Raw genomic sequence first — 26,439 nt, 5'->3', positions numbered from 1 at the left:
ATGTTTCGTTTATACCACGTTTTTCGAAACAAAACAAATTAATATGCAAATTTCAATTCGTCATTGAGTTATTGAGCAAAAAATGAGGGTTAAGCAGAAAAATTATTTTAAGTATTCATACCGCCTTCAGTAATCAGCCGTAGTCATGTAGTAACTCTTCTAGAAGCAGCGATTCTTTCTTGTTCTTGCGAGAACAATACACGAACTGGTCATATGTCGCCATTTGTTTCTTTATTTCAATGCACGCATTGTGCTCGGACCCGTCTTAGAATATGGTCATCGGGTCTGAGCTCACCTGACCTTTCTCCCTTTCTCCTAGTGAACAAGATCCAAAAGCGACAAGCAGCAGGCCGATCCTCACTAGTCCTTATCCGATTTCCTCCCGCCGGATGTGAATGGATAAACGAGGGTTATCACCACAACTTTCAGTAGCGGACCACGATGAGAAATGCAGCCAGCAAACGATTTCTTCCGTGGACGGAAAGATAAACGCCCAAGAGATAAATCCGAAATGCACCAAATTTATTTCCACTTTTTTTTTTTTTTTTTTTTTTTATCTTCGCTTATTTTTCGTCGGCCTATTTCCGCCACTTTAGTGCCAATCACCGACATCAGGGAGGCGACTCCACCTGTTCCTACCTATCAGACTCAACAACTCATGAGCCGGGCCAACTTCTTTTACTTCCGCTCCGAAGGAAGACGTAACCAGAGATTTTTCGCCTCAGAAAATCCCAACGACGCCAGCTGGGATTGAACCCAGGCCGATCGGATTGTGAGGCTGTTACGCTAACCATACAACCACTGGCGCCGTCAATATTTCCACTTTGATTTTAATTTATTTTGATCGGGATAAAACTATATGGCGACCGACGCGTTTGGCAATTTTATTGTGACTGACTATATTAGACATCTATTGGTATAGCTATTGGTTCAAAGCTCGCTACACAAAGTAGCTTTTACGGATTTTTCAAGGTTAACCGATGGTCCAAGAAATCATTTTTCCCCATTTTTTCCACTACAAAAAATCATAACTTTTCCCACTGAATCGGTCCAGTAGTTCAAAAGTAATAAATTTTTGAAAAAAGTCATTTTTGGGAAAATAGGGAGAAATTAGTTTTTGGACCATCGGTTAACTTTGAAAAAATCATAACTCAAAAACGAAAAAAAACGCTTCCCTGGTTTCGAGATATGTTATTTGAAAAATCCTCAGCTTTCCAGGAAAAATATAAAAAAATATAGTGCCTTTGGTCCCGAGACCATGAAAACTAATAAAATCAAATGACAAAACCAAAACCTGAATTTTTTGCAAGCGTTGCATTTTTCCAAGAATGACTAGCTAATTAGTTTTAATTTGATATGTCGACCGTCTAATTCAATTCAGTAGTTCACAAGTTATGGATTTTTGAAAAATGTCATTTTTGAAAAAAAGGGAAATCGGATATTTCGGATCACCCTAAAATGAAAATGGGCACCCTAACAAAAAAAATAAAAAATACAGGTCTAAAAGTTTGCAATAAAGAACGAAACTACCACTTTTTACGAAAATCTGATATAGCGGTTCTCAGATTTTCGTGAAAAGTGGTAGTTTTGTTTTTTTATCACAAAACATTGAACCCGTATTTTTTTATTTTTCTAGTAGGGTGACCATTTCCATTTTAGAGTTGTCCAAAAAATCAACTTTCTTCTTCTTTTTTCCAAAAACGACTTTTTTCAAAAATTCATAACTTTCGAACCACTTGTCAATTAATTGGATTATAGTCAGATGTATGTGACTATAATCCAATTAATTGACAAGTGGTTCGAAAGTTATGAATTTTTGAAAAAGTCTAGTCGCATACAAATATTGAACGACAACTGAAAACATGTTAACTTTGAAAAATCATAACTTAAAAACGGAAATAACACCTCTCTGGTATTCGGATATATTATGTGAAAAAACCTCAGCTTTCAGGAAAAAAATTAAAAACTATGACGCCCTTGGTCCCGAAACGATGTAAGCTATAAAAACAAATATAATCAATAATTACAAAAACAAAATCCATTTTTCTTCAGTGACGAGCAATTCGTCTCGTCTCGGCTTCAGTCACTGTCGAGACGAGCAAAATATCCCATTCCAGTACACGAGTTTGAAATGTTTTATTTGGTAGACTGGAGAGACTTCAGTCAGTTTTTCTCGGTATATCAGATGAGAAGACATGTTTTTGTTTTGAGAAAAACAACAAACAATTTTAAAATTGATCAATCGATACTCTTTTCTCAGTGCCAAAATATTAAAAAAACATAACAAAAAGGAATAAGTTTCATATATCTTTTGGTTTTATTGATATTTTTCCTCGAGCATATGGTTTCATCACTCAGACGTTTTGTTATTATGGATTTATTGGGGGCAATGTTTGTTCACCTAATCAACGATTTATCAAGGAAAGTTTAAAATCTATATATATATATATGTGTATTTCCAATAAAGCAGTTGTTTCGAATTACTCATTTTCGTTCAATATGTGAAAACCCTTTTCGTGCCGTGTTAATATATTCAAAACAGTCATCTAGCATCCCTGGATATGAATTCAATGTTTACATTTGGTTGTGTTGTTTGGAAGAGGCCCATCTGAAAATCTGTAAAATCTTGCAATTACTGAATTGAATTTGATGGTTGCAGTTGAAAACATACATTGCTTATGCAATACTAGTTTAGCCGTGAAACAATTTTTGAAGATAAAAGCGGAGCAGAAGAATACCGATGTTTTCAATCAACAAGGTGAACAAACGATTCGACTGATTCATCGACGAGCGCGGCCAAACAGTCGTCGAGCCAGACGAGCTACTCGTCTGTTTTTAGTCGAGCTCGGCTTCTGGAATATGAAAACAAACGAGACTAGCAAACGAGCACTCGTTTGCTCGTCTCGTTTTCTGGAATAGGGCCTAATGATTGATTACGTATAATATTGATTTGTTGATATTGTGAATATAAAATAATAACTGTAATGTTTTTCCAACATTGCAGAGCTGGTTTTTGTAATTCAAACATTCGCAATTGGTGGACTAGACCCGAATCAGGACGATAGTTACATCGAATAAGGCCATTGATCTTTTGTTTTTACGTAATAGATATTTTCAACGATATTGTTTGAATGAAAGAATATTTAAGTTTCAAATAAGGAAAAAATAAATCTATCATTGCAAAGCTTTTAAATTATTATTTTTTAAATTATTCTCTAATTCTTTTTCCATAATTTTGATATCCGTCTAAAGAAAATAAATCTGAATCATTTTCTACTTTTGGCAAATTCCTTGAAACTCATCAGATGTTTCATATGAGAATTATGCTTCTGACTGACGCTACTGACCAGTTTCTGTTTAAATAATTATATCAAACCTCATGTCCCGTATATCAAATTACACGAGAATGGGAAGGATGAGAGGATTAAACTTCAGAATCCCATATGGGAGTAGCTCAGATTATACTGATCATGAGATGGATAAATTCGGGTTCATTCTGAGATATAGAAGATATTATTATTCATCAAAATTGTAGAAACGGTTCTTAAAAAATTATTTTAACGTTGACCTATACTAAATACTTCTCACTATTCGAGTAAGACAGAGCTAAGTACAAGAGTATGCGAGATATCGATTATTAAACTCATGATAGTCATGTTTTATCTCTAGAGTAATCTATAGAAAAAGGATATAAAATTACATTCCCATATATTCAACAACTACATTATTCAAGAGCAACCTAGTATTCCTCCTCATCTTTGACCTAGCGTTTGATTCAGCAAACTAACGCACCAAGCACATTTGCATTTTGCTTCATGGAATGAGTCCGAATAGTTGGCATTGAAATCATCGAGGTATAATCGCAAACTTGTCATCCCAACATATACGTTCAATTAAATGGAATATCATACACTTATTAATTTTACCGACATAACGATCAAACGCCCGAAATTATGCAACTGACATGTCTCTTATAAACGCGAATGAACTCTTTCACTTCACGGATTTTATTTTTACACGCAACTGTCCGTGATAATGATGATAGACACAAAAAGATTAAGTGAAGTGTAAGTGACGTGCAAACGTTTGTGACAGTGATGTTCGTGATCAGGCCCATAGTCTCAGTTTAATTACTTCTTTATTCAGATAAAAATATGAGAGAATGTCCACGTGGACAACAGGGGGAGGAGTATAGACAATGTTCACGGTTGTCCATGGAGGAAGAGGGAGGAGTCTAAAACCGTGCTTTTTCGAACAATGTGGTATGTGAACAACCCCTAAGGACTTTAAAACTGGAAGACTGGGAGAGCAACCAAAACGCGCAATTTTTGTTTATATAATGTTTAACATTTTCCAATTGTTCGATAGTTAGCATCGGAGAATATGTTATTTTCTTCATTGTAATAAAATGTTATGGAGTGCCCAAATCGGTTGATGCTACTTTTTCCAATGCTACAAATGGTAAGAACAAATGTTCGAAGATGATCTTGCCTCTCAATATCAACTACAATAACAATGCTGTAAAATCGGAAATAAAATAATAAAGATTAGATATTGTTCGGATAAATTTAAATAGACTTTATTTCCTATGCAATTATAATTTACAATTTTGATTGATTATAACGTTCTTCCGAGAGCGAAATACACACATCTCCGCCTTTCTCTCACACTAAGACTATTTAATTATTAATTATTGTTTCATTAACGTCGCTATCTTGATCTCGTTCATTTATAGCAAAATGCAACTTCAGTGTACGAATGTGATCCTGGATAAAGGACGAAGACTATCGGATGCGATATACGGAAAAAATCTAAATTGTAAATTAAATAAATTCGCAAATTGAATGAATCCGGTGAACGGTAGAACAAATATGAATTACAAACACACATTCATCGCGGCGACTCCCCCTATTACGAGGATACGTGCCTTGTCTTACGAAACGTTATTTACAATCTTCTTCTGGTTCTCTTTGTGCTTTTCGGCCTTCAGCCGCAGGTCGACGATGCTGGAGTTTTTATCGTGCGCAACGGTGAATCCGGGCAGCGAAACCGAAGCTGCGGCAGCCGCTGCTGCTGCCGCTGCCGCTGCCAGACCGTTTGTCGCGGGCCGATATTGGGACAGAGAGAACAGACCCGTTGGGACCGTACCTGAGGACAGCGCAGCCGCATACTGGAAAGGTGAGAATAGAGAAGAGAGAGATGGTATATTTATTGTTCGAGTGTGGGAGGTGTGTCGTGTGTCCTGGGGGGGCGTACGCAAATTTTGTCTGGTGGGGGAAATGAGGGAAAACGTGCAACTATTCACATTTTTCAGAGGTCATTCGTTCAATTTCAGTTTCCAAAATCTTCCAAGTTGTCCTTCAATATCTGTATTATGTTTGAAATAAATTAATTAACTACCAGATAGACTCACCTGATGGGCTGCTGCTGAGATGAATGCTGTGTCAAAGGCCGAGAAAGCAGCGGAAAATCCGGGATGAGTACTGGCGGTGTTGACCCCACCGGGTGAGGAGTTGGCTCCCACATTGACAGCAGAACTGCGCAGCGAGGGAACATTCACGTACGGCGCAACCCGGCATGGTTCCAGCGGAGTTGTTACCGGTGGACTGTGACTCGACAGGATGATACCTGTCATGGTTACAGCAGAGATGGAGAGAACAAAATTTATGTTGGTGAAACTCTGAATGATGGGCAAATAAATTTCATCTCAGCCCTCTTGCTTCTCGGTTGAGCTGATTGAGATGGTATGAGGCTGCCAGTGTTCTATCACTTATTCATGCTTCAGTGTATGCTATATTTTAAAGTACTAGCGCGAGAAATGTCATCACTCTGTAACAATAGAGATGCTAGATGGCCTTTTTCAATCTGTGTCATAGTGTTGTTTCTCGAACTAATCTTTCCGGAAATTCTTCTCGTGCCAGAGTTTGCCCTCCCTCGTTCTCAACTCCGACGCACCTAATATTGGAGTAAACATTTGATAAAGCCGTTTCATTCATCTCATCCCATGCCAACCCCCCTCCAAGGCGTCTAGCAACGATAAAAAACACCTAATTCAATTATGTGATTACATTTGATGTAATCCCATAAATTCGGGAGATTTGAAGCAAGCCAAGCCATCTCCACAGTAGTGTCTAACAGTATGTGGTGAAGCAGTGGCTACGGTCCCTTTGTCGATGGGAAAGGGGGTTTATTAAATTATCATTCCGCTTTTATTTATTGCCGCCTTGTGAGTTTGTTTTTTTGCCTTTTGTGATGGTTGATTAGAAAAGTAAACAGTTTTACCTTCAATTGCGTGGATTGCGAATACGATGTTTCTTGTTTTCGTTATCTCCGCAGTTCTAGAAGAAATATAGAAAACTAGCTGACCCGGCAAAAGTTGTTCTGCCATATAAAATATTTATAGTAAATATTTCGGTTGTTGAATGAAAAATAAATATAATTATTTAAATTTATAAAGTTAATCGAATGAAGCGATTTGAACGAAACTGTGGTTGATCATTATGCTGTCGGAAAATGACTAACGATGCACATTGTCATTCGATAAACAAATGTGAAACGTTCATGAGACCGTTATGTTCTATTGAGAAAAAAATGTCTATATCGTGATGTCTGGAAATTTCAGTGCAATCAATCATTCCATGGCGTGTCTTCCCGATCCCGGGTATGATGACGGTCCATTCTTCGATGAAGATCAAACGGATATTCGGGAAAGAGATCTATGTATGACATGCAAAGGAATGGAGTCCTATAGACCAGTGGTGGCCAAACTTTTGGGCATTACGGGCGACCACTTGTTCAAATGTTAGGCTACGGGCTACCAACGTTAGCTGTAACAAAAAGTCATTAGAAAATGATTTTGATACTAGACAACAAAACAAAGTTTGAACTAGGATTGCCTCGATATTCAGAAGATCGATCTTTTCCTCTCCGATTTCAGATTTTTTGGATCGATCTATTGTAATGCAAAAAATCGCGAAAATCGATGTGTTCTTTTTGATCGTAGAAATCTTTCTGAAAATTTGGTTTTTAATGAACATTGATTTTGACCGTTCGAGTTTGAGGATAGCACTCCTATAGGGATCACCTTTTAGCAAACGACTTAAATTTATTTTACTTTTACTTTTAACAAACGATATAAATTGAAAAAAAAAGATACTATCACTGAATGCTCATTTATTTTGCGATGGTTTTAGGAAATGGTTTCAGGTGCCCCTTTTAGCTGAAGCTTTTCTAAATATACTCAAACTCATCCACATTTTGGCATATTCTCACAAAACTTTATTAACGATTAATCTTAACAAAAACCACCTGATAAGCAGCAGTTTGTAAGCGTTTTTGTAAGTTTGATCATTACAAAACAAGTGGATAAAAGTTATATTTACACCACCCCATCCACTCGGTTGACAGTGAAATCAGGACGAAATTGGATGGTGCAGCTGAAGCGTTCTATTCTAGAACTGAGACTACTACCAAGATTTCGAATAACGTATGGCACGGTTGGATTTTATGAGATTATTGTCAGTGGAGTTCTAGATGAATATCAGTTGTTGCATTTCTAATAATAATTTTCAACAGATTTATTTGATCAAATGATTCCATAACGGTACGCGATAAATGCTCTGGAAAATAAATTTTCTTGTTGAGAATCAAAATAAAATTCCTTTGATGTTTGAATATAGCATACTTGTATAAATTATAAAAAAAAACAATTTTCAAAGATCGATTCTCTGATAACGATTCAATCAGTGAATCGATCCCTACGCCGTTTAGAAAATTGATCCGTAAGATCGATCTTTTGCTAAAGACCGCCCAATCCTAGTTTGATCCCTCCTGTACTTGCGCAAAATCATAACTCGTATACTCGCGCACATTGTCACAGACTGTGCGTGTCTCTGTAATTTTGCTATTGTTTTTTGCTGATGATATTTTCAGGCATTATTTGTATTTATTTGAAGCAAAAAAGATACTGTGATTTACCTCTAATGGGTCATACCGAGGCACATCTTAGTGTTGCATTAAAGGCGATTGTGACCTGTAATTGGACTTATCAACAAACACAAGACAATTTGAAAAGTGATATTCCTGGTCATTATGCACAATGCTACAGTGCGTGTGGAAACCCTCTGTTGAGACAACGGTACTCCTTATCCTAATCCCTAACCTGTCCTGTCCCACAAAAATTGTTGCCCTTTTAACCTCGAGTAAACCGCGAGTATTCGGTCGAATCCTACTAAACATACCAATTAGTTGAAACTTTGTATAAACAAACCTTGAATTAGCGGCTCCGCAAAGCTTATGCGATTGAGCCTTACAAATAAATGAATTGGAAAAAAAACTATCACTATCATTTTGTAAATCGACAGAATCTTATCAAATCGAGTTCTTTCTCTAGCGTCGATGAATTGCATATTTTAAAACTTTACCACAATGCTTCCTAAAGCAAAGCATCAGGAATGCAACAATGCCGGCAGCTTTCTCCCGAGTGTAACAGTTCGGCTGAAAAGATCATAAGGTTGACGTCTAGATGGCGCCTCTTGCAAAAAACCTACTTGACTATCACAAAGTACCATCTTTCAATCGATACGTGTCAAAATTTGACAGCAATCGGTCGATTGGTTCGTGAGTTGCAGCATTGAGAGTGAAGCAACTTTTGTTATTGTGAAATAAATGGAAAAATCCGAAATGAAAACGATCGCAAAATTGCATTAATTGGACTTCGATTTGCTTCCGCATCCACCGTATTCTCCAGATCTCTCCCCCAGCGACTATTTTCATTTCGCAGACCTGAAGAGAATGCTGGCTGGCAAGAAATTTAAGACCGATGATGAAGTGATTACCGAAACTGAGGCCTATTTTGAGGAAAAACCGAAAGAGTACTATAAAAATGGTATCGAAAAGTTGCAAGATCGCTATAATCGCTGTATCGCCCTCGAAGGCAGTTACGTTGAATAACAAAATTGAATTTTGCAAAAAAAAAAAAAATACAAATTATTTTTATTGTGTTACCTTATAAACTTTTCAGCCGAACTGTTATCTATAACAGTAAAATAGAACTAACAAGCAAAATTCTGTTCAACTAGAATTACACAATAGGGCAATTTTAGAAACACAATTTAATTTTAGAAATTTATAATTTCTCATTAATCACTGTTGTTCTACTCGTGACTAAGTTTCTTGTAAAAAAATATCTGTACATTTAATTCTCATCACTTAAAATTTACTTTTGAAATTAAAATAACAATACTTCATCAAAACTCGCGAACCCAGTAGTCTTCAAAAGCGAAGTTTTCTTCCAAAATTTGGTTTTTATCGATTTTCAAATCCTTATGCCGGATGTTTCCATCATTTTCAATTAGTCGTTTAACAAATTATTGAATTTTTTCCTAGTGACAATTTTTTACTTCATTACAAGTGGTCGAACAACTGGATGTGTTAATATTAGAGAACTAATCTGTGAGAAAAATAAAATCTTTAATGAAGAAATATCTACTCTTACAACTAATTTGTTTTATTGAGGTTAGCATAAACACCTTACAAATTGATCACGGCAAAAGGTGTAGAGATATTTATTCCATTGCATATGGAGGTGGCACTATCCTAAACCAGCTGGCGGGCGCGTAGGAATACCTCCGCGGACTATCGTTTGGCCATCCCTGCTATAGACGATGACCACAGACAAAAATAAAGGAAAAAACATTCATTTTCCTAATACAATATATGTAAAAAATGTACGTAGGACTACCGTTGGCTTAGTAATCATTGGTTTGAGATCGCATCTAACTTAATTTGAATAAACTGAAGAACGAATATTTTCTTTTGACGTAGGACTACGTCTAACCGGAAGATATAGGAGGTAAATTCAAAATTTAGGCATCAAACATGTGGGAAAAAATGAAAGATTTCGAACGCTTATAACTCGAGCTTGTGCTCCCGTGGCCGAGTGGTTAGCGTCCCACACTATCATGCCGGGGGTTCGGGTTCGATTCCCGTTCTAACTAGGGGACTTTTCGTCAAAGAAAACTCTTCCGTCTTGCACTGTGATCACGCGTATTCTATAGCTTGCCACTCCAAAGTATATTCAAGGCGTGTTATTTGGCATAGAAATCTCAACCAAGTACTACTAATAAAATTGACGCAAGTAATGCTACGTTGAGAAGGCAAAAGTTCCACTGGAACGTTAGTGCCATCCAAGAAGATAACTCGAGCATTTCTTAATAGATCACATAGATGTTTACATCAATTAATAGGGAATATTTCTATCACAATGAATAACATTTTATGTTTTTGAGATAAACAATCGAATAATTATGAAATGTCAAGCATTGTCCAAACGCACTATGTGCCTCGTTTTGATTGGTCCAATTTGTGCTCCTCAAATGGTTCCGATCAAATGGAGTCCTACGTCTCTTCAGTTATGTCCCAACATTATCCACCCGTCTTTTTTTCACTTGAATACAAAGATACACGTTGGTTTGATACTATTGTTTTCGCATTAGTATTCGTTTTCGTTTCCTTTTTTGTATTGACAAGGTTTTGAGTTTATTCAGTTCTTTCGCCTGGAAGTGCCCTTGTGGAAAACTTAACTCCAACTCCTCTCCATGTCTTGGGAAAGACAATTCATTCCCGCTCGATGCTCGCCGGCAAACGGTGTTCACTCAACAAACATCAAACGAGAAGTGTTATGATGAACGGTTTTGATCATTATGCAGGTTGTTTCGATTTGAAGTCTGTGTTAGAGATCTTATAATTTTATAATTCTTATAATTTCCAAGTATATCAACCCAATCGACGTTGTTAGTCAGGACATCAAATATGAGCATACGCTGAGTGTTCGTCTGCTTGATGTTGGTTGGTCGATTAACATGCACCGGTTTTCATAAAATGGCAGGATCATCCCATTCCTCCAGTTTGGGCGCCTTAGAGTATATCGGACAAAATGCTTTTGTATCCGTTCGATCCGGTTGATGTGAACTGCATGATACGGAGACCAGAACTGCACTTCATATTCTAAAACACTGCACACAAGTGAGCAATACAATGTTTTCGAATGTTGCGATCCGTTCGGATTATTCTGGCTCGATTGGATTTCAGAATACAGGAGAATAGTTGAACAGTACACGGATCAGGAATTTCCGAGGAAAGTACACTAACGATTTCCTCAGGACGGACGGGTAACCAAACTAAACATTTGTGTATGAGATAATTCTCGCTTTTGTCAATCATTCAAATACATCCTGCAATGTGTTGGATGGAATAGTAATGGAGCTCAATGAAAATTTAATTTTTGGTTTGAACATACGTGCTGTAATGTCATGGCAATGCATGCATTTTGGCCTGGCAATAGCAGAGGCTGTGACGGTGTTGCTCATGATAGCGTCTCGTAAGTGAATGTTTTTTTTCCTCACACTGCTTCTGTTGATTGTGTCGTAGGAATCGCAGATTATTTTCATTGACACCCTAAACCATACGTTTTGCCTCGTATTCCGAAAAAAGGACTAAACCCCAATGTGTCGATTTTTTGACAAAAAAAAATTTTCGATTTTCAAAAAACTCACATTATGACTGTTTTGCGCCACTCTTCCTTAAGTCCGATTAAGTTGAAATTTTGCATAGTGTTTTTTCTAGATGGTGAACATTTTGTATTGGGCAACTTTTCGAAATTTTAGGGTCGATTTTTTCCGATACATTCATTGGCACCCTACTGTATATAGATGAAGTTCGAAACAATATTCAATGCAAAGAATAACAAAAATGATATATTGTAGAATGCATATTAGAAAAAAAGATTATGACTAATATTCGATTGAAATTTCCCCAATTCCGAATTTTGGTTGAATGGCTCATTCTCAAATTCGTAAGCTAACCCTCAATAGTTACTAGGATCAAAAATGTAGTCCAACGTCAAAAGATCAGTTGGATTAAAGTGCGAACTTCATCTAGGTCAGCACTATATGTGTCTTCAAATCACCACTGTATACCACACTTCTAAATGGATCACCCTATATTATTGAGCATCATCCCATCGCATTTCAGCTCAGCTTTCCTCAGATTATTTAGAATTGGCATTAATTTGCATACATTACGCATTACGCTGCGCTGCCCTCTTGTTTACATTCTATTTTCCTGCCAACTTGTTCCGATAAACATAACGATCTGGTACTCTGTCCCGCAGCCGTTCTTGTCAACAGGCAGCAAACTCGGGAACGTCCGTTGATTTTGATTTATTTCCGTGATGAAATCTAAATGCACAGTTTAGCTTGATAGGATTTCTTCAACGTAACCTCATGGTATTGATTTTCTTCCGATGGACCGATCGTAGCAAAAGCAGCAAACTTTCTCCATTATCAATTCATTACTTTAGTTTGACCTTGTGCTGCTGGTCGATCGATGAAGGATTGAATGTAGGCTCACGCACTTTTTCCCTGGCTAATAATAGAATCTGGACATATAAATCACAATCAATCAGATCAAACGCAGTATGAGCAACGCCCTACATAATAATGGCTCCCGAGGGGAATCTCCCGCGTTCGAGGAACTTGGTCCTTTTGATGGCTTGCGAAATCGTTGTAAATTTTTTATCACAGGAAAAAATGTTTGATTTTCAGGCACAATTTTCCAAAGAACAACGAGTTTATGAACCCTGCAGTCTGAGAGTGTCTAATGAGTGAGTAAATCATGCACCCTTCATGGAAAAACAACAAACAGTTTTTCCATCGGTTGAGGGTAAAACCACCGTTTTACACTTGTTCCGACAGAAAGAAGGGTAATCAAACGACTAGCGGGGCTACTGATCGAAAGCGCACTTTATGTACGAAAACAATTACGTCAACGAGAAAATTTACCCCTTGCGATTAGGGAGAGCAACCAGGCTTCCCCGCTTGGTGGTGCTAAATTTTATTATATTTAGAAACAAGGGTTCTTACGCGATTAAATTCGTAATGCTGTCGCGTGAATAAACACAGCCCGAGTCATGTTTACGCTTGATAATTGAGTGTTTATGCACTGATTGCGAAGCTGACGGTGGATTGATTTGGTGAATTTAATAGAAAAAAAATATTCGTCTCTCAATTGAACAAGCAACACTATTGAGATGGTTCAACAGTTTGTGTTGCATTTTAACATGTTTGGCCTCGATCGAACTAGAACCGACAATGAACTTTTCGTCTGACCAATGAAGAACTTTACTGAAAATCACTTTATAGCTGTGTTACTATTGTTCCCAGTGCCGACGCTCTCAAAACGAAAAGTCCACCGTCGGTCTGATTAGGAATGCGCAAACCAGGCGGCATATGTAGTGTCAGTGCCCCGGGAACAATGCAGGGCTCAACATGTTGTTTTTTTTTCCAAAACAAGCAACACAGAGTCCGCTTATAATGTTTCGAAACTTACTTTCGTTAGTAGAGGAGACCCGTTGTATCGAGAGGGTGGAGCAGTGGAGAGTGTAAACTACTGATCGTATCACCGGTATTTGCGGTCGAGGCGCAGAAGTGAACAGTTACACAGGAGGTCAAAAATACAGCATCGTTTGGCAACGTTATTGAATAAAGTTCTGTGGGAAATAAAATGAAACTGCTACAGAGACTTTTGTTATGACGCAAAAGGAACAAAGATGAAGGCATATATGTGCAATGGCCAGAAGAAGTTCACAGATTGTCGTGAGGACGCAGAAGACAATGCCCGCGTTGTTAACCGCTTCGAATAGCTGAACTGATGGAATTGTGTGAACTGTAACACGCAGTGTTTGCCAAATGATCCACTCATTGAAAAAATCGCTTTCGTTTGTTCAAATATGATCTTTCAGGAAACATTTCCCCCAGCGGTATTCTATTATTGTTATGTGCTTCAAATCACGACACAAAAGAGAACGAGACAACTCTGCATCGGCTCGCACTTCATTGCACACCAGCATGCAAGCAAAGCTATCATATACGCTTTCAGTGCAGAAAGCTTATTTTCTTCTTTGCCTCTAACATATGCATACCGACCTCTCCATGCATCATGAAACAGCAGGATCATACGGACAACGCAAAGCGAAAGATTCATATTCAGCTAATGTAGCAGATCCTGATTTTTAAGTCTCAGAGAGTGCAAACTATATGATTATTTAGCTCGATAGAGGCTAAGGGAAGGGTAGTCAGATTATATTTTCCATTTTTAACGCCGCTATCCCTTGAAATGTGTATATTCATATAGACCGCATAGTTTTACTAGCAACACCGCTCCAGTGAGAAGCAAAAACTCTCGCGTTTTATCTCTTTTCCCATTCGCTGCTCTCCGCAAATGGTGACGTAATGATGACGTAATTTTTCTTGAATCATTTATTGCTTTACACTTGTCTGTGCAGTGGGGTTCGCTATAGTAAAATGAGACGATATATGCGGTTCAAACTTGTATGCAGGCTTCGAAAATAGTGTGCCATGTTTGATACAACTCGAATATGCAAACAACAGTCTTCGTTCCTCTCTTAGTTTAATCACTAAATGTTACAAAAGTGATTGCTGCCATTCATACAAGTATCTGAATGATCCTCTCATATTTGGTTATATGTTCGTGAGAGTTTACTTGCATGACACATTGTGTATCATTTGATTTTGATCGAAATCCAAACACTGGTAACACGTTATTGTTTATGTAACACATCCGAAAACAATCCATATTTTATTTAGTTTCTCACTTTGTAGCAGTCTTTATCAGTGTCAGTTCCGCACTCATAACAAAAAGTCCGTTGTCAGTCAACAGGGACCGAGGCAGACCACGTGGAAAGTTCAGTGTCAGTTCAACGGCTCCTACGCGGGGCTCAATGTGTTAATTATACCGTTGAGCCCCGCGTGACATAAAACATATATAACAAAGTTCCCATAAACATAAATTTCGATGCCCTGTTGGACGGAACTTTCGCTATTGCTATCGAAAACATATTTGTTGGCATGTTTTTCAATTTTTTTATATATTTATAGCTGACCCGACAAACTTCGTCCCGCCCGATTTTTTTTATCAATACCTTCAAAAGTTCACGTTTTCTTGCTAAGCGCACGTTCATGGGTCCAATCGCAGAACTGTTCATTGATTGATATACTAATCTACCCTTTAAAATTATTTTTTACTATAAAATTTCAGTACTTCTACCAAAACCCGACATTATGATATCAGGTTATTTTCAGGCACAATACTCGTGCAAGATTTTTCATCCACTTGCAAATAACATGTTTCTCCGTTACATGGAATAAATGTTCGATACAGAAAATATGATAGAATGAAGGCAGCCCTAAATCGGCTAATTCTTTTCTCGAGTTTTGCTCTTATCAACATAATCGGCGACCCATTTTTATTTATCAGCAATTCCAAATGAAATCGACAAATGACAAAACATGAGTATTTTTGATTCGAATGAAAGTGTGTATTCCGTTTGGGTTAGAGGAAATATGAGTTTTCCAGAGCAATTGGGAAATTTTTGACTCAAGCGTAACTTTTGAAAAGGTCGTATCGATTTGAGTAAGAGAAATCTTTGATAATTTATATCTCAAAAACTATGAGTCGTACCGAAATAGTGTCTTAGAAAGAGTTATAGAGTATTGATGGTTGAATATGCAAAAAATGTACACTTAGAAAAAAAAAATTTTTTTTTACAAAATAAAAAATTCTATTTGCAATATCCAAAATACATATTTTTAATTTTTTTTTAATTTTTCATACAAAATAGAAGTCATGTAGAAAATTAAAAAAATGGGCCCAAGTATTTTTGACGAACTTTGTGGAACATCGAATTTTTAGGAATTTTCGAAACTTCGAATTTTTGTATGTTAACAATTATTTTTAGCCACAAATTATGAATCCTGATGTGATTTGAAACAAAAAAGGCTATTATTAATCTCCTTCTAAATGTAGCCATTCTCGAAATATAAAAAAAAATATTTCTAATTTATTGTCTTTTTTATAGTAAATAATCCCTTTTAATATGTTTGTCGTGTTATACCGTCATGTTCATGAAATTTTATGAATTTGCTTATAATTTCCAACAACTTTTTCAAATACATCATCATGGTTCATTTTTTGACTCAAGTGTAACTTTTGAAAAGGGCGTATCGATTTGAGTAAGAGAAATCTTTGATAATTTATATCTCAAAAAATATGAGTCGTACCGAAATAGTGTGTTAGAAAGAGTTATAGAGTATTTTTGGCACACTGAGAAGAAAAATTAGTACTCTTTTTTTTATTTACAAAACAAAATTTTAATTTGCGATATCAAAAAATATGTATTTTTTTTATTTTTTTCATTTTTTTCATATAAAATAGAAGTCATTTAGAAAATTAAAAAAATGGGCCTAAAATTGTAAAACTTGTTTGTGTGAAATTTGTGGAACATCGAATTTTTAGGAATTTTCGAAACTTCGAAGTTTTGTATGTTAGCAATCATTCTTAGCCACAAATTATGAATTCTGATGTGATTTAAAACAAAAAAGGTTATTATCAATCTCCTTCTAAATGCAACCATTCTCGAGATATTTAAAAAAATATTTCTAATTTATAATCTTTTTTATAGTAAATAATCTCTTTTAATAGGTTTGTCGTGTTATACCGTCATGTTCATAAAATTTTATGAATTATATTATAATTTCTAACAATTTTTTGATTGATTGAAGTTTGTATTGAGATAAAAAAGATTTTTTAGTTTCGCTACGTTTTGTATTAACCCACATGTCTTCGAATGTTTCGTAACGTAACTCCTAAACATATGTCTTTACCATAACGATGTATTTGGAAAAGTTGTTGGAAATTATAAGCGAATTCATAAAATCTCATGAACATGATGGTCTAATACGACAAACATATTTAAAGGGCCTATTTACTATTAAAAAGACAATACATTACAAATATTTTTTTAAATATCTCGAGAATGGCTACATTTAGAAGGAGATTGATAATAACGTTTTTTGTTTTAAATCACATCAAGATTCATAATTTGTGGCTAAAAATGATTGCTAACACACAAAAATTCGAAGTTTCGAAAATTCCTAAATATTCGATGTTCCACAAATTTAGTCAAAAATAGTTTTACCATCTTGGGCCCATTTTTTAAATTTTCTACATGACTTCTATTTTATATGAAAAAATTGAAAAAAAAATATATGTATTTTGGATATTGCAAATTGAATTTTTATTTTGTAAATAAAAAAAAGTGTACTAATTTTTCTTCTTAGTGTATATTTTTTTTTCAAATTAAGCCAAAAATACTCTATAACTCTTTCTAACACACTATTTCGGTACGACTCATAGTTTTCGATACTACCTTTTCAAAAGTTACACTTGAGTCAAAAAATGAACCATAATGATGTACTCGGAAAAGTTGTTGGAAATTATAAGCAAATTCATAAAATTTCATGAACATGACGGTATAACACAACAAATATATTAAAAGGGATTATTTACTATAAAAATAACAATAAATTGGAAATATTTTTTTAAATATCTCGAGAATGGTTGCATTTAGAAGGAGATTGATAATAACCTTTTTTTTGTTTAAAATAACATCAGGATTCATAATTTGTGATTGAAAATGACTGCTAATATACAAAAACTTGAAGTTTCGAAAATTCCTAAAAATTCGATGTTCCACAAAGTTCGTCAAAAATAGTTTTACCATCTTGGGCCCATCAGTGTACATTTTTTTCATACTCAATCATCAATACTCTATAACTCTTTCTAAGACACTATTTCGGTACGACTCATAGTTTTTGAGATATATATTATCAAAGATTTCTCTTACTCAAATCGATACGCCCTTTTCAAAAGTTACGCTTGAGTCAAAAAATTTCTGTGATCGATACAAAAATAAAAGCCTTTGTTCCTAGGTCACAGCTTGCGGTTCCGACACGGGCGTTCTAGACTTACGTTTCCGCATGATAATCTCCATCTTCGCTAGGTATTTTTTCACTGTCTAGCTCGTTGCTCCGATCTCTCGGCCTAAAGACTGGAACGATTTAGAAATCTTCGTGTTTAGCTTCAGCTGTAATTTAAGATCGCGTAACACCGTCGGCCAGACCAGAACCAGGTTTTCGTTTAATGCACTCATTTTTCTCCAGAAGTGCACGAATACTATAGACACCGGAACGAGCGTATCCGGCGAACTCAAAATACTCGACAATGTGTACTTTCTTCGCAACGGGATGAAGCTCCCAGTACGCACAAACCATGAAGCACAGTTTTTTTTTTACTATTTTTGCCATAACATTCGCAGTTCAACTGATAGCGCTGTCAAATTCTGTCTGAAAACCCATGGGTTGTTGTGATTGACGATGGACAAGTGGTCTCATCACCAGGTGCAAAGATGAACATGAAAAATTGGTAAAATTTGTTATTTTTTTAATACAAACATTAGTAGCCGTTACCTTTCGTTCTCAAGGATTCGAAAATACAAATGGAAAACTGGACGGGAGCGACTTTTTGTTGGCTTAGCTTAAAGGGGATAGGGCCACAATAATCAATAATCGCCTGCACAGATGGAGGCCTCCATTCAGGGTCACTATTACAGTTGATTAATCGATGGTTGGATAGGTTACGGATTGGATCTGCTGCACTCAGTGCACTTTCGCACAACGGTTCAAACAGCCCTCTGACCATTCAGTGGTCCGTGTTCATCGCGGACGACACCAAGGATGACCATAATTACGTAATTTTTGTGATGCTGTTGCGTAAAATCATGCAGTCTGGGTTCGATCTCAGATTTTCCATGATTTTTGTGGAACCAGAATTAATGGATGGGCTCCGCCGATGAAGAGGGAGATTATCTGATATTTTTGTCCCTTTTCCCTGCATAAATTCGAAGAATGTTTCAGCTTGAATCAGCTTCGAGAGGGCTAACTTTCGAGTTTTGCTTATTTATGCGAGATTAGTAATAACACAGTAAAATGTTGTCCTACCTCAGAAAAGTGTGAATCGTTTTTCTTGGGTCAGGGGAAGCAGCTTAAAATTGCTATTACATGGTTCATTTTCGAGAATTCTAACCATTTTCGGGCCATAAGGAATCGTATGGAATGTATATGGCTTGATTCAGTTAGAATCCGGATTCATTGTGCATTTTGTAACAGCGGTTAAAACAATCATAACTCATATTATTCTCAAATTTTGAATGTAAACACTATACAAAAGACAATTTAAAATCGTCGGATCGTCGTTTATAGGTCAAAATCCTCGTCCTTGTCCTCGTGTCAAGGTCTATCCAGAAGATACACCTGGATCATGCCCATGGGTTGTTTTCTTCCAGCCCAAACCAAAAGAAAAAACCCTCAATGTCATTGAAATTTCGAAAGATCTGGCAAGATATTATTCCTCCGTAGTCGAAATCTCCAAGGTTAGACCGAACAAACTGCGTGTTGTCGTGGCTAATCGGAAGCACGCTAACGATATTGTTGTCAACAATCGGTTTGTAATAAAATACCGCGCATATGTGCCCTGCCATAACGTAGAAATTTCGGGGGTGATTACAGAAACGGGTCTAACGTGCGAAATAATAAAAATGGGAGATGGCAGATTCAAACAGCTCCCTTTGAAGCAAATTAAAATTTTGGACTGCCATCAACTAGAAAAAGTGGGGAGTGGGGAAGAAAAAAAAATCACGCCGTCCGACTCGTTTCAAGTAACTTTTGCTGGTTCCACCCTCCCTGACTACGTTATGGTGGATAAATTAGTGCTTCCAGTGCGACTCTTCGTGTCAAAGCACATGACTTGCAACAAATGCAAGCCAGTTGGTCATACAGCAGATTATTGCGCCGACAAGGAGCGCTGTACCACTTGCGGAGAGCAAGTGCGACTGAGCATAAATGTCCATATTGCGGGAGATCCCCACACAAGCTCTCAGCTTGTGAAACTTATAAGAATCGCTGGGATAAACAGAAGCGCTCTTTGAAGTAACGCTCGAAGCGCACTTTTGTGGAAATTTTGAATGACGCTTCTCCACTGGCTCAAGAACAACAACCAATCAACACAGATAATGTTTTCGCTACGTTGCCAATTGACGAAATGGAAGCGGACACAGCTAACGGGAGCACACCGTTTATTTTCCAATGGAATCCCCGGCGCAAAAATGTGACCACTCCCAAAATTCAAGGACAAGTCCCTCAGGTGATACCCCCTAAAGTGATAGAGCTTGCCCAAAAAATCGAGTGCAGCGGACAAGCAAAAACAGGCTCCTCCTGGCTTTCGTGGGAATAGTTCACCTTCGAACGACCCAGAAAACATGGCCCTTCCTTGCAATGATTATCTCTCTTGATGTCTAATTTAAATAGAGAGGTCGGAGATATCACTGTTTTACAGTGGAATTGTCGTAGTCTTATCCCTAAATTGGATACATTCAAAAGCAACTTGCTGACATGTGCTCACTCCTTCCTGGGCGACTTGGGCGAACTTGGGAGACTTCAACTCTCACGGTACCGCGTGGAGGGAACAGTACGACGACAACCTTTCATTGTTGATATATGACCTTTGTAACAGCTTCAGTATGACACTTTTGAATACGGGGGAAACATCACGTGTACCTAAACCCCCTGCTAACCCAAGTGCTCTTGAACTCTCGCTTTGCTCGAATTCACTATCGTTAGATTGCAAGTGGAATGTAATCCAGGACCCCAACGGTAGTGATCACTTGCCAATAAAAATTTCCATCACCATTGGGTCGAATTCTTCTGAATCTATAAACATGGTATATAACCTCACAAGACACTTTGACTGGAAAAAATATGCGGACGCGATTGCTTTAGCCATCATTGGAGGAGTATAACTTCCTTTCTCGTTTGATCTATGACAGCGCAGTTCGCGCTCAAACGAAACCCATCCCAGGTTCCACGATTTGCCGAAGGCCTCCCAATCTATGGTGGGATAGCCAATGTTCCAAGCTTTATGTAGAAAAATCGAATGCATTTGAAGTTTTTCGGAAACGTGGAACCATTGAGAATTTTCAAACGTATTTAACCCTTGAAAATCAATTTTAAATCTTGATAAAAGGGAAAAAACGTGCTTATTGGCGAAATTTCGTGGGAGGTTTGTCACGAGAAACGTCAATCAAAAAATTATGGAAAATGGCTCGAAACATGAGAAATCGCTCTTCAACGAATGAAAGCGAGGAATATTAACATCGATGGATTTTGAATTTTGCACGGATGGTTTGTTCCGATTCCGTTCCCGTACAAAAAATTGTTCGAGATATTTCACAAAATAGGTGCGATCTTGATTCCGAGTTTTCGATGATAGAATTCTCTCTTGCTCTCCTTTCGTGTAACAATTCTGCTCCGGGATCGGATAGAATTAAGTTCAACTTGCTCAAAAACCTCCCTGATGTGGCGAAACATTACTTGTTGAATTTATTGGTTCCCGGAATAAATCGCCACAGAAAACGACTGCAACAGAAACCACCGCTTATAAAATGTGTAGTAGGCTATAAATATTGTGGCGCGGTATTGTATTTCAAAACAAGAATTAACCGGGCAAACGTATCGCCCCAGGCAAACGTAACGCCCCGGGCAGACGTATACCGTCCGACGCTCGCTAGAGCTCGGTCGGACATTGCTAAAGGATCGTATCCTATGTTTCAAACTAACCGGGCAATCAGTGGATCCCAGGTTTGCGTGCGAGACACCGCCGCTTCCGACGGCGGGTCGGCGGTGGACTCGGATTGCGTCATCTTGGCGGCATGGGCCGCCTCGATTCCTTATCCTCGCCAAATGGGGACTTCGTCCCCATTACATTGTCCTCAGAATAAATTTCGAAAAACGAGAACAAGAGAATAAATTTATAATAGAAATGTGAGGCACATGATGTTTTTCCCGCGCCAAATATTTCTAGCCTACTACACTTTTTCTAAGCGGTTGTTTCTGTTGCAGTTGTTTACTGTGGCGATTTATTCCGGTCACCGAATTTATTTAATCAGTTTCTGAGGCATAATATTGTTCCGGATGATTGAAGACAAGTACGAATTATAGCTATTCAAAAACCCGGAAAGCCCGTCCGACATCAATTCGTACCGCCCTAAAGCAATGCTGTCTTGTATACGGAAATTGTTGGAGAAATGATCTTGTTTCGCCTTGATCGATGGCTTGATACGAATGGCCTACTCTCAGATACACAATATGGGTTCCGCAGGGGCAAGGGGACGAATGATTGTTTTGTGTTGCTTTCTTCGGAAATTCAAATGGCTTACGCCGAAAAAAAAACAAATGGCTTCAGTATTCTTGGACATAAAGAGGGCCTTTGATTCTGTTTCAATAGAGGTTTTGTCAGACAAATTACACTCTCGGGGTCTGCCGCCTTTATTGAATAATATGTTATATAACTTGCTTTGTGAGAGACATTTGAACTTTTCTCACGGAGATTCGACAGTAAGTCAGGTCTCTTACATGAGTCTCCCTCAGAGCCCGTGTTTAAGCCCCCTTTTGTACACCTTCAATGTAGACGACAAACGAATCCGACTTGCAAGAACCCTTACAAGATACTTTGAACAATTTTTCAACCTGGGTCATTGGGCTAGGGATCGAATTCTCCACGGAGAAAACAGAGATGGTGGTTTTTTCTAGGAAGCATAGACCAGCAAAACAAAGCTTCAACTTTTGGGTAAACCGATCACTCATGCTATGTCATTCAAGTATCTTGGGGTCTGGTTCGACCAGAAATGTACTTGGGGCCCATATTAGGTATCTGAGTAAAAAATGTCAACGAAGAATAAACTTTCTCCGTACAATTACCGGCACCTGGTGGGGAGCCCACCCAGAAGATCTTATAATGTTGTATCGAACAACTATTCTCTCAGTGATGGAGTACAGCAGTTTCTGCCAAAACACACCTCATTAAATTCGAGCGAATTCAGTATCTTTGTCTCCGTATTGCGTTGGAATGTATGCCCTCAACGCATACCGTGAGTCTCGAGGTTTTGGCAGACGTACTAAAAGATCGCTTCAATTTATTATCTCTCCGGTCCCTCATCTGGTGTAAGGTTATGAATCCATTGGTGATCGGAAATTTTGAGCAACTGATCGAGCTAAATTTTCACTCTGGATTCATGAATTCATCCCCATGCAGGTTGATCCTTCTTCGTACATTCCCAACCGTGTTTGTTTCCCTGACTGCATCAATTCCTCTGTGCATTTTGTCCATGAAGTCCATGAAGCAGGATATCCATGGAATTCCAGATTATCATCGATCGGAGTTCATGCCAACGATCTTCGAAGCAAAGTATAGGCGTATCAATTGTAATAATATGTACTTTACTGATGGGTCGTCTATGAATGAGTCCACAGGATTTGGAGTGTTCAACTAATTTTTAGCACCTGCCACAGTCTTAAGTATCCTTGTTCAGTGTATATTGCTGAATTGGCAGCGATTCATTGGGCGCTGGAGAGTGCACCTCACGACCTGTTGAACACTATTCCATTGTAACGGATAGTCTTAGCTCTGTCGAAGCTATCCGTTCAGTGAGGTCGGAAAAGCGCTCGCCGTACTTCTTTGAGAGAATACGATAAATTTTGAGTGCTTTATCCAGACGCTGTTATGTCATCACCTTTGTCTGGGTCCCTTAACATTGCTCAATTCCGGGTAATGAGAGGGCTGACTCATTAGCAAAGGTGGGTGCGATTGAAGGCGACATTTATCAGCGTCAAATCGCCTTCAATGAATTTTACTCTTCAGCCCGTAAAAATAGATAGAACGAAGATGAATTGGGCCAGTGGTTTCACTCGATTATCCCTAAAGGCACGTCCACATCATGCCGAATGATGCCGATCGGTCTGTACCAGGCGGCATATTCGATTCGTTATGTAATGTGGACGCCCCATCGTGTGCACGAAGCCGAAGTTCCGTTCGATGCACGAAGTCGTCACGAACACACAAAGCACAATGTCGTCAACGCTAATTTACTTCGTTTTGTTTTGGTTCGACTTTCTCGAACCGGACCCACTTGTTTCGGGTTGGGTTCGGTTTGATTCGAGTCGGTTTTCGGCACGTCGGCAAGCCCGGGCGGTACGTCCACATTTAGTCGGCTTTACCGGACGGCCAAGGCCGATTGGCGTAATGTGGACGCGTCTTAAGGTTAGCCTTAAACCATGGTTCAAAAGTCTGGACTCGAGTCGGGACTTTATTCGCAGAGCCCGTGTTTAAGCCCCCTTTTGTACACCTTCAATGTAGACGACAAACGAATCAACGAATCAAACGAATCCGACTTGCAAGAACCCTTACAAGATACTTTGAACAATTTTTCAACCTGGGTCATTGGGCTAGGGATCGAATTCTCCACGGAGAAAACAGAGATGGTGGTTTTTTCTAGGAAGCATAGACCAGCAAAACAAAGCTTCAACTTTTGGGTAAACCGATCACTCATGCTATGTCATTCAAGTATCTTGGGGTCTGGTTCGACCAGAAATGTACTTGGGGCCCATATTAGGTATCTGAGTAAAAAATGTCAACGAAGAATAAACTTTCTCCGTACAATTACCGGCACCTGGTGGGGAGCCCACCCAGAAGATCTTATAATGTTGTATCGAACAACTATTCTCTCAGTGATGGAGTACAGCAGTTTCTGCCAAAACACACCTCATTAAATTCGAGCGAATTCAGTATCTTTGTCTCCGTATTGCGTTGGAATGTATGCCCTCAACGCATACCGTGAGTCTCGAGGTTTTGGCAGACGTACTAAAAGATCGCTTCAATTTATTATCTCTCCGGTCCCTCATCTGGTGTAAGGTTATGAATCCATTGGTGATCGGAAATTTTGAGCAACTGATCGAGCTAAATTTTCACTCTGGATTCATGAATTCATCCCCATGCAGGTTGATCCTTCTTCGTACATTCCCAACCGTGTTTGTTTCCCTGACTGCATCAATTCCTCTGTGCATTTTGTCCATGAAGTCCATGAAGCAGGATATCCATGGAATTCCAGATTATCATCGATCGGAGTTCATGCCAACGATCTTCGAAGCAAAGTATAGGCGTATCAATTGTAATAATATGTACTTTACTGATGGGTCGTCTATGAATGAGTCCACAGGATTTGGAGTGTTCAACTAATTTTTAGCACCTGCCACAGTCTTAAGTATCCTTGTTCAGTGTATATTGCTGAATTGGCAGCGATTCATTGGGCGCTGGAGAGTGCACCTCACGACCTGTTGAACACTATTCCATTGTAACGGATAGTCTTAGCTCTGTCGAAGCTATCCGTTCAGTGAGGTCGGAAAAGCGCTCGCCGTACTTCTTTGAGAGAATACGATAAATTTTGAGTGCTTTATCCAGACGCTGTTATGTCATCACCTTTGTCTGGGTCCCTTAACATTGCTCAATTCCGGGTAATGAGAGGGCTGACTCATTAGCAAAGGTGGGTGCGATTGAAGGCGACATTTATCAGCGTCAAATCGCCTTCAATGAATTTTACTCTTCAGCCCGTAAAAATAGATAGAACGAAGATGAATTGGGCCAGTGGTTTCACTCGATTATCCCTAAAGGCACGTCCACATCATGCCGAATGATGCCGATCGGTCTGTACCAGGCGGCATATTCGATTCGTTATGTAATGTGGACGCCCCATCGTGTGCACGAAGCCGAAGTTCCGTTCGATGCACGAAGTCGTCACGAACACACAAAGCACAATGTCGTCAACGCTAATTTACTTCGTTTTGTTTTGGTTCGACTTTCTCGAACCGGACCCACTTGTTTCGGGTTGGGTTCGGTTTGATTCGAGTCGGTTTTCGGCACGTCGGCAAGCCCGGGCGGTACGTCCACATTTAGTCGGCTTTACCGGACGGCCAAGGCCGATTGGCGTAATGTGGACGCGTCTTAAGGTTAGCCTTAAACCATGGTTCAAAAGTCTGGACTCGAGTCGGGACTTTATTCGCACCTTCTCTCGGCTCATGTACAATCACTGTTCGTTAGGTGCGCTACTCTTTCGTATTAATCTTGCCGACAGCAATATATGTGTTTGCGGCCAAGGTTACGATGACATCGACACACGTTGTTTGGTCGTGCGAGGGGTATGTTGTTGCCAGATCGAATTTAGAAAACTCTCTTCGGGCCAGAGGAAGGCAGGCCAGAGATGTGTTGGCTCGTCTAGGTCTTGATTACATGTCCCAAATATATGTTTTCCTTAAAACTATCGATCTTCGAGTCTGATTGTTCTTACATCCTTTTCCCTCCTTTTCGTCCTTGGAGAGCTATTGGTTCCCTTCCATTAGAATAAGTTGAATTGTAATACATATTAGATGTAAGGATAGTTTTTAAGAATTGAGTGTGAAGTGTGAGTGTGAATGAGAATGTGAGTATGAGTGTGAACATTGTTACAATCTCCTTACATCCCATCATTTTCCTAATGAAAATGTGTCACCCTTCTGAACTCGAGTCGACCGCGAGTAATCGGTTTCCTATTTTATTAACCATAGAATTAAGGAAACATGTTAATATATTCTAGTTAGA

General features: G+C 38.4%; 1 protein-coding gene across 1 annotated transcript in view; it reads right to left on the bottom strand.

Annotated features, from left to right (window-relative positions):
• Positions 1–4,641: 4,641 nt before the first annotated feature.
• The window catches only part of LOC129779359 (ALX homeobox protein 1-like), an 85,496-nt gene continuing 63,698 nt past the window's right edge, over positions 4,642–26,439 (bottom strand). Inside the window, exons 6-7 of the mRNA XM_055786777.1 lie at positions 5,414–5,628; positions 4,642–5,170 (exon numbers count right to left, since the gene is read on the bottom strand). Of these exons, the coding sequence (XP_055642752.1) occupies positions 4,934–5,170; positions 5,414–5,628 (452 nt within the window). The 3' untranslated portion in view covers positions 4,642–4,933. The remainder of the gene's footprint in view (positions 5,171–5,413; positions 5,629–26,439) is intronic.

This window comes from Toxorhynchites rutilus, chromosome 3 (genome assembly GCF_029784135.1).
Source record: "Toxorhynchites rutilus septentrionalis strain SRP chromosome 3, ASM2978413v1, whole genome shotgun sequence".
NCBI lineage: Eukaryota > Metazoa > Arthropoda > Insecta > Diptera > Culicidae > Toxorhynchites > Toxorhynchites rutilus.
Note: the sequence above shows the minus strand (reverse complement) of the source record. Positions and strands in the feature narration are given on the sequence as shown.